This window comes from Cupressus sempervirens, chromosome 5 (genome assembly GCF_028749045.1).
Source record: "Cupressus sempervirens isolate cs-2001-9-10 chromosome 5, ASM2874904v1, whole genome shotgun sequence".
Taxonomy (NCBI): Eukaryota; Viridiplantae; Streptophyta; class Pinopsida; order Cupressales; family Cupressaceae; genus Cupressus; species Cupressus sempervirens.
The window spans coordinates 468,066,716-468,082,973 of record NC_143122.1 but is presented as its reverse complement, the minus strand read 5'-3'; the positions used below and the strand labels follow the sequence as shown (position 1 = coordinate 468,082,973).

The 16,258-nt window shown below is 37.3% G+C and overlaps 1 protein-coding gene across 2 annotated transcripts in view; it reads right to left on the bottom strand.

Annotated features, from left to right (window-relative positions):
• The window catches only part of CAS1 (cycloartenol synthase 1), a 235,375-nt gene that overhangs the window by 177,392 nt on the left and 41,725 nt on the right, over positions 1 to 16,258 (bottom strand). For both annotated transcript variants that reach the window (XM_089831311.1, XM_089831312.1), the window contains exon 7: positions 3,774 to 3,940. In XM_089831311.1, the coding sequence (XP_089687437.1) occupies positions 3,774 to 3,940 (167 nt within the window). The remainder of the gene's footprint in view (positions 1 to 3,773; positions 3,941 to 16,258) is intronic.

The window sequence follows — 16,258 nt, the reverse complement described above, 5'->3', positions numbered from 1 at the left end:
ACTTTCCCAGCACGTTCAGTCTTGGAAGTTGTGCAATGTCTGCCTCATTTTTGTGCCTTCACAGAGTTTACTAGCAACCTCAGAATTCATGATTATATCTTTGACCAACATTATATTGGAGGGAAACCAATGATTTAATGCCTGCAAATACAACACCTGGAAGCAGTGCATGATGACAATATCCGAATATCGGTATCTTGAAAAAATTGCTCTTGGTAAAGAAACAGGTCCTACTAAAATTGGGTCCAATCAGAGCAAATTTGAGGAGCATAATTGGGAAGTCGTCACACTGATAAAACTTACAGATAAAGATGCTCAGCTCCGTTAGGTGCCTTCCAACAAGACAGCTAAAGAGATCTGGGATGTCTTGAAGGATCTTCAAGAGACGTTCAACAAGAGTCGCGATTTCTTTCTGAAAAATATTTTGTTTTCTATCATAATGGATGAGATGTCTCTACAAGCACATCTTAGGAAGAGATCAAATGCATTTGTGACCAGCTTGAGGCTACTGGCCACAATATGGAGGAAGAAAATATGGCACATTGTAAAGTCTACCCCAATCCTACAAGTGTTTCATTGAGACGCTCAATATCAATCTACTAGTGTTGATCTGAAGTTTTTTGATCTCTGCAGCAAGCTTCTCTAGCAAGATTGAAGAAACCAATAGTTTGGAAGCAACGCTCGATCTTCCTCTTCTAAACAGGTGATCTTCAAAGCTAAAGCCTCAAAGAAGAACAAAGGTAAACCTTAGTCCTCCTAACTGAAAGCATCAGGTAAACCTTAAATATCTCCCAAAAAGAGTGTCCAAGTTAGGCCATGTGAATATAGACTAAAAGAAAAGGTTGCAGCTGAGCAATCTTCACAAGGAGGGACTCATCAAAAGGCCCAAGTTGTTATTCATTATGTCACGAGTCTTCCTCCTATGCAATCATGGTCAAATGTCCAAATGATGGGACATCATCTATCTAGTACATTGACTCTAGTGCCTCTCACATTTCACACATCATCAAAATTGGTTCACAAAGTTCATGTCTTTCTCTGATTCAGTTGGTTTTTGAGGTGAGGAGTATATAGTTGTTGGCAAAGGCAATGTTCAAATTTCACTTTGTGGGAGGGATTTGATCTTTCTCAATATACATTGTCCAACGTATGAAGCTCAACCTACTGCCAGTCAGTCAAATTATGCTATATCTCCCTAGTTGGATGTCGTCTTTAGATTGCAAAATTGTTGACAAGGAGTCTCACACTACAATTGTAGTTGGTTTTGAGAATAATTCTTTATATACGCATTGATACAAGTGATTTTCAGGAGCAGGCCATGGCCACTAGAAGCACTTCCATCAGTAATCTCTGGCATTTGAAGATACACTCTCAGTAAGCTAGTGATAGCCTAGTTGTTTGATTTCAAAGAGATTCAGACATAGAATTGTGAAGTTTACAAAGCATGTCAGGTTGCGAAACAGCATGAGACTCAGTTTTCAGATAGTGATGCTTGGTTGACATCCAAGGTCTTGCAATTGGTATTTTATGGGCATCAAACTCATTAAAAAATCTACCACTCACTAGCTACAGGTATTTTCTCCTATTTGTTAATGATTTCCGCAGAAAAATGTGGGTGTGATTCCTTCAACATAAATCAAAGGTGTTTACCATGAGGCAAAAGTTCAAGGCCTTAGTGGAACAAGGTTCGGCTTGTCAGATTGTGACTCTTCAGTTCGACAATGGTGGAGAATTTGGTTCATCTGATTTCTCCAACTTTTGTGCATCACACGGGATTAAGCATAAGGCTATAAGCTTACCACGCCTTACACCCCACAACAGAATGGTGTTGTTAAGCACAAGAAACATACAATTACTGAGATGGCTCAATCAATGTTGGAGCATTGAGATGTTCCAAAGAAGTTTAGGGTAGAGGCAATTTTTACAATAATTTATCTTCTAAATCGGCCTCTCACACAAGTTAAGAAGGTGACTCCACAAGAAGCTTGGTCCAGATAGAAGCCCAAATCTCTCGTCTGAAGGTAATTGGCTCTACAGCTTATGTTTGGATTCCAAATGCCAAACACACCATACTAGATTCCAAGACTCGGAAATTGATGTTCACGGGCTACAATGACACAAAAAGTCTTATCGTCTGATTTATGTTGCTACCGATTGTCTCATATTCAATCAAGATGAGGTGCTTGATGAAGTAAAAGGTCCATGTCAGTCTCCTCCTGTTTTGAGCCTTGATGACAGAACTGCAGATATTTTCACCAAGTCTCTCAAACTGGAAACGTTTGTCAAGTTTAGGAGGACATTTGGTGTAGTTCATTGAATGAGCATTAAGGGAGGGTATTAGACTATTTTTAGTATTCTAGGTTCTTGCTATTTTTAGCTCATCATTTTAGAATCTTAGTTAATGGTTAGTCAGGTACTTTTTTTGAGTTGTCTTAATCACTTTTTTTGTTGTCTAAATTTAGACAACAATGCTTGTTTGTTAAAAAAATTTGTAAGCTCTATATATTTGTGTATTTGGTTAATACAATTATTTGATTTTTTAGAGTGGCAACCTCTCTCGTTAGTCTGCTCCTCACTACTAAACTTTTTCAATTTTGAAATCACCAAAAATTGTACTTTTGTCTATGTGCACTTCAATAGCCCTACTTACCATTTGATTACATTAGAACATCTTTGAATTTCCTAAATAAGAAAAGCTTTTGGCTTTGCCCTATTTGATGGAATGAAAACTTATTTCATTGAGCCAGAAAAGTTGACAACCAAAACATTCACAATGTCAATAACCACTAGGCACAAGGACACAAGTATGGTGTCTAGATGAGATATAACAAGATTCTGGCATAAATCATGACTCACTACAGAAAGCTCATCTGATTACAACAAAACTCCTCGCTTTCTAAAAGGCTATCCTTGAGAGGGAAAAGGCGGAAAGGTGAATGATTGAATATAGATAGCAAATAATCTGGCATTAATGAAACAAACATAAAAAAGAAATTAAAATTTATAACTGTAAAACTCAGGCAAAGCATTCAACTTAAAGAACAATTCAAATTTAAAACACAGTTAAAAGATAAAGCTACTGAAACACGCAATTGGAGACAGACATGAACACGAGCAAAAATGGGGAATATCAGAATATCAAAGTTCATAAGCACTACTAAATGTTCTGCAGGTAATTGCATAATTTTGAGTACTTCAAGTGGCTCTCACAGATGTATTACAATAATTGCACAATTTACTGAATTCAATGGTCACTGAATTTCAAAAAAGTCGCTAGCAACTTTATGCTGTAAAGCATTACATATGCCTCTTCGTCATGTGTTTGAAAATATATTAGCTAATGGTGTCAATGTGCTTACAAGCATGGTTAACAGTAAATCCTTCAGATGACACCATTTAATAGATCAGCAATAATTTTATAGATAAGACTAGGATCCATCCATCACATGTTTAACATGTCTGAGATTCAATATTTCTTTTGCTATTCACTTCAATTTCAACCTAAATGAGGAACGAAAATGCCAAACACACCCTGCCTTCACAATAATGTGTAACCTCCAGTTCTGTTGAAAATTTCTTGTGATTAAGTGTAGAAGAGTAATATGTTTTTCTTCTTTCAAGTGAAGTCTACTGAGATTTTCCTACAAGCAGTCCAATGATCTTGTGTGTCATACAAGAAATAAGCTAAAATCTAGCAAACTACAACTAAATTTAAAGCATTTATATTGCAGAAACAAAAGGAATTGATATTAAAGCAAGAGAAAGGTAATAACCTTTGCGCACATATTACGTGCTATATTCCAGTCTATTTTCTTGTAAGGTTTTGTAAAAAGCTCATTCCTCAAAGAGATAACAGTTTCCGTTATAGGTCCCACAAATCTACGCCCATACAAATATGACATTGGCAAATAGACCATTCTACAATGACACCACATTCTCCCTGCAAAATGAAAAATACAGTGATAAGCTTATGATAAGAGCTACAGAATAGCAAAAACTTGTAGAATGCATATTGAAAGAGCTCTCAAAGAGCTAAATTATGTACTTTTAAATATGTAATAATGTACCACTGGAACTAAAGCCCAGTGTTATAGAGATGAATTCAGAATAAAATAACAAAGACAACACACTAGTTTCAGCCTTTCAGATGTATGTGCTGTAACCAATGGGCATATTTGTGGTAAAACATGGTTACTAGAGTGATATAACACACGTTTTAGAGTTGAAACAATTGAAGTTATGATTATCTATTGAAGGTGCCAACGATACTAGCAGACTCACATTTAAACCAAGTAATCACCACCTGCCTCATTTGCCTTGCTTCCCTGAGTTTTACAAAAACTGGTTTTTAAAGTTTTACATGTGTTTTTCCTTTTTTGGCTCATTTTTACAGTGACAGAAAGAAAGAAAAGCTGGGGAAGGTTGGAAATTTGTAGTTTGAGGTCATAGCTAACTTTAATTTGGGACAAAATAATTTTAGAATTAAATTTTTAAAGGCACATTTTTCTTTTAACTATATTCTAATGTGTGTATTCAATATAAAACATTGGGTTTGCCTAAAATAGAAGGCTATGTTCAATGAAGGTAGCATTTGCCTACATTATATGGCGAACCATGTAATTTTTACAAAACTCATCTTAGGTTAAAATAAAATGACAGATTTCAAAAATACAGAGTTTTTTCCATATCTTTAGCTTTTTTTATTAGACTATGTTTATTTCTAATTTCTATGCACTCAATTTTACATGAAATTAAAAAATTAAAAATTACAACTATTATATTCATTTTATAGTTAACCAAGGTTTTTCTCAAATTTTTCCTGTTTTTAACCAGGGTAGTTCAATTTTATTTACCCTTCTGCCATGCCGCATCTATGCCATGTAATGGCAATGCTACTATGGTGAAAATTGTTATCCTATATGGTCACATACTTCTGGGTGAGGGAGGCAATGAATTCATAGAGTGTAAATGTGTTGTGAAGTTTTCACACCATTGCTCCACTGCAAAAGGGGACCCCCTCTTTTTGCTTGTAGTTGTTAGGTTAGTTAAGTTTTCGCAATAGAGTTGGCAGTTCAGAACTTACAAGGATTGAGGGGTGGCAAAGAAATCAAGTGGTCAAGTGGTATCTTCATAGTGGGAGCATTTTACGAAGTAATTGATAAAATACTTGCTTGTTATTAATAGTGATCAATATATACAAATGAATAAAACAATGTTTCCTTAGGAAATGATCGTAAAGAATAGAAACATTCTATTCTAACTAACAGTTAACTAACAACTAACTAAATATTAGATATGTTCTAATATTTATAAAAGATTAAAAATAAATAACCATTAAATAAAAATAGATAATAATAGAAGCTATCTATTATCGTAATACCCTACCTTAATGGTTTATCTATCCACGACACCAAGTTTTCCTCTAAATTTGACAAACTTATCAGGACCAAGAGGCTCGATGACAATGTGTACAGTCTGATCCGCAGCAGTAACATACTACAAGTCTATTGTCTCGTCTTCAACCAGCTATCGTATGTAGTGAAAGTGAACATCCACATGCTTGGTTCATTCATGGAAGACTGGATTCCATGCTAATTTGATAACACCTTCATTATCAACAAATAAAGTGGTTGGTCTTGCTAGTGACATATGCATATCCCCAAGCATTCGACGAAGCCAAACAGCTTCACAACCTGCCTTAACTATCCCTCTGTATTCAGCCTTTGCGGAGGAATCGCTTGTTGCTTCTTACTGGTCCATGTGACGGCACCAAATCTAAAAGTGAACACATATCCACAAGTTGACTTTTTATCATCAAGAGAACTTCGAAAGTCAAGAAGTCCATAATCTATAGTGACCTTCACATAACAAAGCACACTCTTTGTTGCCATCCAATGATCAGCCTTAAGAGCTGTCATAAAACATGAGATGTAGGTGATTGCAAAGCTAATATCAGGTCCAGTAGCAAAAGGTTGATGAGGTTGCCTATTAGTTGCCTATATGTAGAGTCATCAACTGGGGGAGAATTAGAGTTGGCTGATAACTTCAGACCTTTCTCCATGGGTGTGGATGCAGGCTTGCAATCCTGCATACGAAATTTGTCTAACAAAACCCTGACATATTTGGACTGAGAAATGAATATACCAGAAGATGTTACAAAACCTCAACACCTAGGCAATAATGCAAGAGCTCGAGATAAGTCAAATCAAAAGATTGACATAAACTCTAATTGATTCCCTGAATCAAAGATGCCAAACAAACAGTGATGATAAGATCATCCACATAAATGACCAAAAGGATGATGTCATTGTCAGTAGTCTTAATGTACAAATTGGAGTCTAAAGAACTCATGTCGAACCCTTGATCACTAAGGTACTTATCAATTTTTAGGTACCATGCCCTAGGGGCCTACTTTAAGCCACAGAGAGCTTTAACCAACCTGAGAACCTGATGCTCTTTACTAGCAACCTTGAAACCAAGAGGTTGCGTCATGAAGACCTCTTCTTGTAGATTGCCATTAGAGAAAGCACTCTTGATGTCCATCTGATGGACCTTCTAGCCAAAAAGCACTGCCATGGCTAGGAGTAATCTGATAGTGCTCATTTTGGTGTAGGAGCAAAGGTCTCCTCTTAATCAAAGCCCTGACACTGAGAAAAGCCATTTGCAACTAAAAAAGCTTTGTACTTACCCAAAGTACCATCTAACTTGTATTTTATTTTGTAAACCCATTTGCAGCCAATAGGTTTCTTCCCTGGTCAAAGATCAAAAAGGACCCAAGTGTGTGTGATTCTTCAACAAGCTTTGATGTTCAAATTACATGGCCCATTCCCAATCTGGAATTCCTTTAGCCTCTAACTATGTTTGAGGTTCAAACATACTATGAATGTTGGTCATAAGAGCAAAATTAACTGACTCTGTAGCTTTTCTCTTTTTCTGAGCAGTTCTCTCATTGATGAGCTCATCATCTCAAAGATCAGCAAGTGTCTTATCCCACCAGTTAGGCTAGAGAGGAATAACATTAGCATCAGGAAATGATCTATGATCAGGTTCCTTATTAGAAGAATCTAGATCAAACTCGGGTACTACATCTACAAATTGGGGTGATCCTGCATGAGAAGCTAGAGGTGTCTAGATAGGAATCACTGGTGGAACTGGAGTTGCAGGAGTTGTTGGAGCCCTCCCATCAGGTGGACCCCATGGAAGACAAACTCCCAAATCATGAGCCTTCATAGACTGATCTACTTGATTAGGAATAAGAGAAACAAGCATGGATGGTCCTCGTTCTTCATCAAAGACTACATCACGACTGTACAGGGGACAAGATCTCTCAGTGTCTATCAAGCGGTAGGCTTTGTAAAGACTATTATATCTAGCAAGCATGAACTTCTGACTCTTGGCATCCAACTTGGTGTGTGACGTAGCATGGAACCAAGCCTAGGCAAGAGAGACAAAAACCTTCAGGTGACTGATTTTGGGTTTGCGATTTGACCAGGCCTCTTCTAAAGTCTTACCATTGATCACTATAGTAGGTGACCATTTCAAAAGATAGACTACCGTGTTAACTACTTCTGCCCAAAACTTCTTCGAAACATGTTGGTGTTTAAGCATGGATCTAGCCATTTTAATGATTGTTTTGTTTCGACGTTCAACTACACTATTTTGTGGTGGTGTGTAGGGTGTGGTTAACTGGCGATTCATGCCATGAATATCACAGAAACTAGGGGATTCAGTAGAACAAAATTCCCCCTATTATTTATCCTAAGAGCAGTAATAGATTTCCCTAACTCTTTTTCAACTAGAGGTTTAAACTTCTGAAATCTTGTAAACACATTTGATTTCTTTTTTTTTAAAATACCCACATCTTTCTATTGAAATCATCATCAAACAACAAAAAATACCTAGACCCAAGAGCAAAAGGAGTAGCCATAGGGCCACAGAGATCGGCATGAACAAGCTGAAGTACCTGAGAAGTGCATCATGAATCGCCAACAGGAAAAGATGTGCGATGTTGCTTCTTCCCAACCTGACATGCATCACAAACTTCAAGCTAACTCTGAATCCCTGGCCAACTGAGGACAAGCTCTTCTCGAGCATTCTAAGAGAGATAATGCACATTTAAGTGCCCATACCATTGATGCCAAAGTGAGCTGACAGAAGACCGTCGAGCAGTCATATTTAGGTCCTGAGAATCACCAAAGTTAGCAACTCTGAAAAGACCATCATTCTCAAGGCCAACCGCAAAAACAAATTAACCCTATCAGTGATAGTGCACTGATGTGAATTGACGCTAATTTCCAACCGTGGAGAGTGTCGCAACATCTGACTGACTAAGAGTGGATTGACTTCCATCCATGGAACATAGTACACATCAAGGAAAATGAGATTCCCCCTAGCAGATTGAATATGAATGTTGCCTTTGCTGACAACAGTGTACTCTTCCCCTCCACCAAAAATAACTGAATCTAAAAAAGGTTGGTGGTCAGTGAACCGGTCTTTGCAAAGGGTGAAAAGATGAGAGGTACCTAAATCAATGTACCAAGTAGACGACTTCACATGATCTGCAGGTCTTTTAGCCATGAAGGCGTAAAAGGCAGAGTTTGTCTACTCAGTGTGCTCTGCACTATTCACTTTGGGCTGCAAACCAGATTGCTTAGCATGGGTAGCTGAACGTTTCTGACATTCAACGTTCATGTGACCATACTTGTGGCAGTAGTTGCATTGACTATTCTTTTTCTCGAAGCCTTCTGATGCTGGAGCAAAGGGCTTCTGCTGAGAAGACTGTTGTGAATGAGACTTGCCCTTATCCTTCTGAAAGGATTTAGCAACAAAGGCTTGCTTTGTGGAGTTGGAGCTAGAACCACTACCGAACTATTGTTTCCACCGATCTTGCTGAAGCAAAAGTGTGCAGAGATATGTGAACTTCCGATCAACACCAGTAAAAATGATGTTGAGAGTCTTGATAAAATGCTCGTAGGACTTGGGTGAGCTTTTGAGGGTTATGACCACAATGTCCATTTCCCCCATGTCGCAAGCAAAGCGTGCTTACTATGGAGGAAATTGCATAGTAAGCATACCTGAGATGGAGTAGAACTGGGATGGGCAAACTCCCAAGAAGTACTAGTGCTTCATCTTTGTCAACATCGCCTAAATGCAATGAGTGCTAAGTATAATTAAAATAATCTTTATGTTTCTTTTTTAATGCTCACTATTGTATCTTGTTATATCTCTGTAAATCTTAAAATGTTTCTAATATTTAGCTGTAGTCTAGAATAGAATGTTTCTATTCTATTCGACTCTCCTCTTTGTATATATAGATCATTTTGATCTCTGATTAATCAATCAAGTATTCTGACATTAACATTTGTAACATGGTATCAGAGCTAGAGTAATTTTTTGAAAAAATTACAATTTCTTTATTGAAATCATCTATTTTGTTTTTTCAAAATTTCTCTTTGAAAATCACTATTTCCTTTGTTACGTTTGGTTCTAAAAATCACGGCCTCGACTTTGAAATCTACGGCACATCTTATGTTTCTTTTTTAATGCTCACTATTGTATCTTATTATATCTCTGTAAATCTTAAAATGTTTCTAATATTTAGTTGTAGTCTAGAATAGAATGTTTCTATTCTATTCGACTCTCCTCTTTGTATATATAGATCATTTTGATCTCTGATTAATCAATCAAGTATTCTGACATTAACATTTGTAACATGGTATCAGAGCTAGATTAATTTTTTGAAAAAATTTTAATTTCTTTATTGAAATCATCTATTTTGTTTTTTCAAAATTTCTCTTTGAAAATCACTATTTCCTTTGTTACGTCTGGTTCTAAAAATCACGGCCTCAACTTTGAAATCTGCGGCACATCTTTGGTCTTTCCTTGGAAAAATCGTGGGTTTTCCTCTCTTGCAAAATCGTGTTTTCCTGCTCCCGTTTTTTCACTGCCCAAGACTCGACTTTGCTACCAATCACAACTTTGCATTCAATCTTCACGATTTTCTGCTTTCACATTTTTCTTGGCATTCATTTTATTGGCAATCGCGAAAAAAAACCTTGAAAAATCGCGGATTCCAACTCAATCATTTTTTTGCTTGTCGTTTTTCAAACGGCTCTGCAATTTTTTACAAACCACCTCGGCTCTGTCCTTTTTTCCAAACGGCTCTGCATTTTTCAAACAGCTTGGATTCCGACTACAATCGTTCTTGTTTGACGGCTGTGCATTTTTTATTCATTTTTTCTGCAAATTTGACTCCCCAATCCAATGGTTAGGGTTTTGCCCAAAACCCTACTTTTTGACCTCGAAAAAATTTTTTACTTTCAGATTCTTGGTGGGTTTTTTCAAGATCTCAAATGGGTCTTCATCAAATTTTTGTGGGTGCCTTGATTTTTGTGCCTTCAATTTTTGAGCCAGCAGATCCGAATTTCGATAGCGTATTATTTCTAGGTTTTTCAAGCTCTCGTTTGTGTACTTCTCTAATTTTTCTGGATCTTTTATTTTATCACCTCAAAGTTTGTGCCATTTGAGATATTCGCATATTATGAGCATCTGTATCAACAGCATCAGAAGTCAGAGTCAATTAAAAGGCAAGCCAATGCAGCCCAACACTCAGAGTAGAAAGAATCTATCTATCATGCCTTTATGGCCAGCATACCTGCAAATCATGTGAAATCTTCTGCTTGGTACATAGATTTCGGTGCCTCCTGACATTTCACTCACAGGCGTGATTGGTTTGTTGAATTCACTCCCTACTCTGACTCAATAATCTTTGGAGGCGACGAAGAATACAATATTGTCAGCAACGGCAATGTTCAGATTCAATCCAGAGGAAAAAGACTGATGTTCCTCAATGTATGTTATGTTCCTGGCATGAAACATAATCTTTTGTCTATTAGTTAGATTATAAAGCACTCCTCTCAGTTGGATGTCGTTTTTAGTGGAAATAAGTGTTCGATTATTGATCGTGCTTCTCGCACTACACTTGTTGTTGGTCTTGAGGATCATGGTATTTATAGGCCTGTAGATTCAAGCAATTCCCTTGAGCATGCCTTCATCGCCAAATCATCCACTCTCAACAACCTCTGGCATCAATGATATGGTCACCTGAACATTCAATATCTAGCACAACTTGCTCGGGATAATTTAGTCCATGGCCTAACTGATAGCCAGACCCAAAACCATCACGTTTGCAAAGCTTGCCAGGCAGGGAAGCAACATAGGACACCATTTAAAGATGGTGAATCATGGCGGGCATCTAAAGTACTCTAGCTGGTCCACGCTGATGTATGTGGTCCTATGAATACTCCTTTTGTTACTGGGAACAGGTACTTCTTACTCTTTGTGGATGATTTCAGTCGCAAAATGTGGGTATATTTTCTTAAGCAAAAATCAAATGCTTTTCCTGTATTTCAGTAGTTTAAAGCTCTAGTAGAAAAAGAGTCAGGTTCCTCCATCCATACTCTTAGGACAGATAATGGGGGGGAATTATGTTCTTCTGCCTTCTCTACCTTCTGTACTACTCATGGCATTAGACATCAGTTCACCACACCTCACACCCCTTAGCAAAGTGTTATAGAGCGTCAAAACCGTACCATCACAGAAATGGCTAGGGCCATGCTAGAACATAGAAATGTTCCCAGAAAATATTGGGCAGAAGCAGTATCCACAGCTGTCTATCTTCTTAATCGATCACCCACCCTTGCAGTTAACAATAAGACTCCTAAAGAAGTTTGGTCTGGTCACAAACCTAAGATCAACCATTTGAAAGTTTTTGGCTCTCTAGCATATGTATGGATTCCTGATGCCAAACGCACTAAGTTGGATTCCAAAAGCCAGAAACTCATGTTTACAGGATACAATCACACACACAAGGCCTACAAACTAATTGATGTAAATATTGATCGTTTAATCTTCAGTCATGATGTTGTGTTTGATGAGGAACTCAAACCATTCCTGCTCTCTGCCTCCCTGCTGCATTCTGAGATTCAATCTTCAGCAATCTTTGACTTGGGTCCTATTTTATATGAGTCATCTGATGCTACTAATACAACACCTCACCAACTTCCAGATTATACAACTTCTGCTCCTGCTCCTCATCCAACTATTCTGATAGCATCTGATATTGGCTCCTCGACTCTTCGGCCAAAATGGTGGGCTCAAATGATTAGTGATCTTCGTCCTAATGAACTCATTGAGGGTAGAACCTCCAAAAATAAGAGCATTCAGCACAACACAATTAATATTGCTCTTATGGCCAACATCCACAGTATCCCTAAGCCCCAGACATATGCAGAGGCCAAAGGAATTTCAGAATGGGAACAGGCAATGGATACTGAGCTTCAGAGTCTTCAAAAGAACCACACCTGGGTTCTTTCAGACCTCCCTCCTAGGAAGAAACCCATTAGCTGTAAATGGGTCTATAAGGTCAAGTATCATGCAGATGGTACCTTGGACAAATACAAAGCCAGACTTGTTGGTCGAGGATTCACCCAGTGCGAAGGCATTGACTATGAGGAGACCTTTGCTCCGATAACCAAGATGAGCACTATTCGCATTCTTCTTGCCATTGCAGCTCAGTATGGTTGAAAAGTTCATCAGATGGATGTGAAGAGTGCTTTTCTCAATGGTGAATTACAGGAAGAAGTCTACATGAAATAGCCCCCAGGTTTCAAGATTGCCGATTCGGAACCAAAAGTATGTAGACTCCAGAAGGCCCTCTATGGTCTTAAATAGGCCCCTAGGGCTTGGTACATAAAGATTGATCAGCACTTGGTTGCTCAGGGATTTCAGCGTAGTCCGTCAGACAATAATCTATATATTAAACACTCTGGTAATGATATTCTTTCTCTTGTTGTCTATGTGGATGATTTGAATATTACTGGGAGTTGAAAACATTTGATTTCAAAACTCAAACAGGATCTATGCAGAACTTTTGATATGACAAATCTCGGATTGCTTCATTATTGTTTAGCAGACTGATAACAATATTTTTTTGTCTCCAAAAATTTGCTTGACGGGTTTCAAATGCAAGATTGCAAACCTGCCTCCACTCCTATGGAGACTGGTCTGAAATTGTCTGCACAATCTGATTCTCCTCCTGTAGATGAAACACTCTTCAGGTAGCTAGTAGGTAGTCTCATCTACCTTACTACTACTAGACCTGATCTCAGTTTTGTAGTCAACTACATCTCACGGTTCATGACGAACCCCAAGACTAATCATTGGATTGTCGCGAAACATGTGTTACGCTATGTACATGGTACTTCAGATTATGGTCTTCTTTACACAATGAGTACTACTCCTCAGCTCATTGGATTCACCGATTCCGATTGGCCAACTCAGTTGATGACAGGAAATCTACTTCTGTCTATGTGTTCAATATCAGATCTGCAGCAATTACCTGGACAGGTAAGAAGAAACAGGCACATGCACTCTCCTCTATAAAAGTAGAATATAGAGGAGCTGTCAAGGCAGCTTGTGAATCAGTTTCGCTTCGTCAGATGCTTGCAGATATGCATATTCCTCAAGCAGGACCGACTTCTTTGTTTTCAGACAATCAAGGAGTGCTCAAACTTGCTAAGAACCCAATGTTTCATGAACGAACCAAGCACATCGAGCTTCATTGCCATTACATCCGACAATTAGTAGAAGATGGATCTATTTAGTTACTCTATGTCCCTACCTCAAAGCAACCAGCAGATATTTTCACAAAACCCCTTGGTCCTAACAAGTTTGTTAAATTCAGGGGATCTATTGGTGTAGTAAATAGATTGAGCATTAAGGGGGGGTATTAAAATAATCTTTGTTTCTTTTTTAATGCTCACTATTGTATCTTATTATATCTTTGTAAATATTAGAATGTTTCTAATATTTATTTGTAGTCTAGAATAGAATGTTTCTATTCTATTCGACTCTCCTCTTTGTATATATAGATCATTTTGATCTCTGATTAATCAATCAAGTATTCTGCCATTTACATTTGTAACAAGTATTTTGTTCATTGTCATGAGAGATGGGTTCTTGTGATAGACTGCTCATGAAACATGGGTCCATCAGTTTGACTCATAAACAAAATAGTTGAATCCTAATAGAAATATCACAGTTTGACTTGTTATGGAAAATATGTCCTAATTATCAAGCAATATCACAATATTACTAGTTGTGGATAGCATCTCCTATTCATCATTTGATGAGCTTAAGGGGCTTTCCAATGAATGGTTCATAGGGCATAGCACTTGTTGAAGGTTTTACAAATGGATTTGCAAGCAAGGTAACCTTGGCCTTGAAAGAAACTTTGTGGTTAACTGCACTTGATTTGTAGTAATTGGATGTGTGACCTTGCAAGAAGTCCCATTGCTTTTGTTGAACATATTGAGAAGATGTTGGCATTGTTGTCATTGAAGTCAAAACCTTTATAGTAGTTCCATATTTGTATCTGTTGGTTGTTGGCAGTATAAATTGGATGTTTGTTGGTTGTCGGTTAGATATCAGTGTTTCAGCTATGTGCTGAATAGATTCAGTTTATGTATTTTTCGAATGTATAGTCCGATGTACTTGTTCCTATTATTGAAACATATAGTTTTTGGGTACATCTATATATTTCGGTGATCACAAATGCATGATGTTTTGAATGTAATTGTTGGCTGCAGAGTTTCAGAATTACTTTATGTATCTCTACTACTTGGATAAATGTGCAGTTCATGAAATGTTTTTGGTATAACAGTTACATCTTATTCTGGATAGGTTTTATCTGATTTCCATCAGTTAATTCAAAAGTTTTGATGATCAAGTCATGGATTTGGTGGAGCTCTGATAGTTCCATAATTTACTCATCTTTCGATAATTGTGATATAAAACGTATGTAGCTTAAGTGTGACCTATATTTAGGTCGTATGGTAACGTGATATAAAGACATCTTATGTATGACCTATATTTAGTTTCATTGGTAGCATATTAAGTATAATTGTAATATCTTTTGTATTGTATCCGACATATTTTGTGGCTTAGCAAACATATGTATTATCGGATGTCTATATAAAAAAAATATCATTTTGTATTCGAATGGGTAATGCAAAGAGAGCCGAAGATGGTGAAGTGGAATTCTTGGTGGTATTGTATGTAAATTGTAAACAGAAGATAGGAGTGTGAAGGATAGGTGTGGCATCAAGGAGTAGCCTTACATATAGTGTCGCAGCGGATCAGATTAAAGTATACTGGCAGAAGATCTGTAACTAGAGCTATTGTTGACGGCAGTAAATGTACTACTAGCTACAACTGTTCCATGCATGTTCAGATGCAATTTAGTTAGTTTACTTCTTCTCTGTAAGACATTTTGTGATGCATCTTTTTGTATATGGGTAGTTAGCCCAACTGGCAATTAGCAGAACAGCAGTGAGCAAACTGGCGGTAAGCCCTCTGTAAAAATCACCTTAACTGGTGTTTACTTTTATGACAATCAGCTTCTCCATGGTTCTTCCAATGTTGGGTTTCCACGTTATATCTAGTGTTATGGTGTTTATTAATCCCGTTGTTTCAAGTTTATGAGAGTCTTGATTGTTTTATGCTTTTATCGGATCAATAAAGTTTTAAGAAAGTCTTTTCGAATAGTTTATTCAGCCCTCCCTCTTAGTTATTCGACCTATTTAATAATTGGTATCAGAGTTTGGTCCCTTGCAAATAGAGATTAACAGCTTGAGAGAGATCTAGGGCATTTGAAACTTTGAACAGATAGAAGGAGAGTGCTATTCAGATGAGACTTATCAGATCATGATGAGCGACATTAAGAGTACCAAATCAGAGAATGAGGAACTGAAAGAAAACCTCAAGGAAGCTAATGTGTGTATTTCTAAAAAGAGGGGTTGAATCCAAAATTTTAAAGCGAGACACAAGAAGTCGGTTGGAAATTGAAGGAATAAAAAGAAAAGGTAGCAGATCTAGAAAAGCAGGTGAGTAACAATTAAAATACCAAGGAGTTTCTAAAGGATAAATTCAAGCAGAAAATGGAAGATTGGAAGTAGACCACAGGAAATCAAAATATGTTATCAAGAAGGGTTCGAAAAATGAGAATGGAACCACCATTGAAGAAATTGAGATATGAAGCCATGGTTTGTAAAAGCAATAGTATTTTGGATCAACTTTTAGCCTTGAAAAAGAGTCACAAGGATAAGGAAGGATTAGCGTTTACCAATGAGTTTTCAAATCTGAAGAACAAAGTCAAAGAAAAGGTAGTTGGAGAAGAAGAAAAGTCTAAGGTAACAAG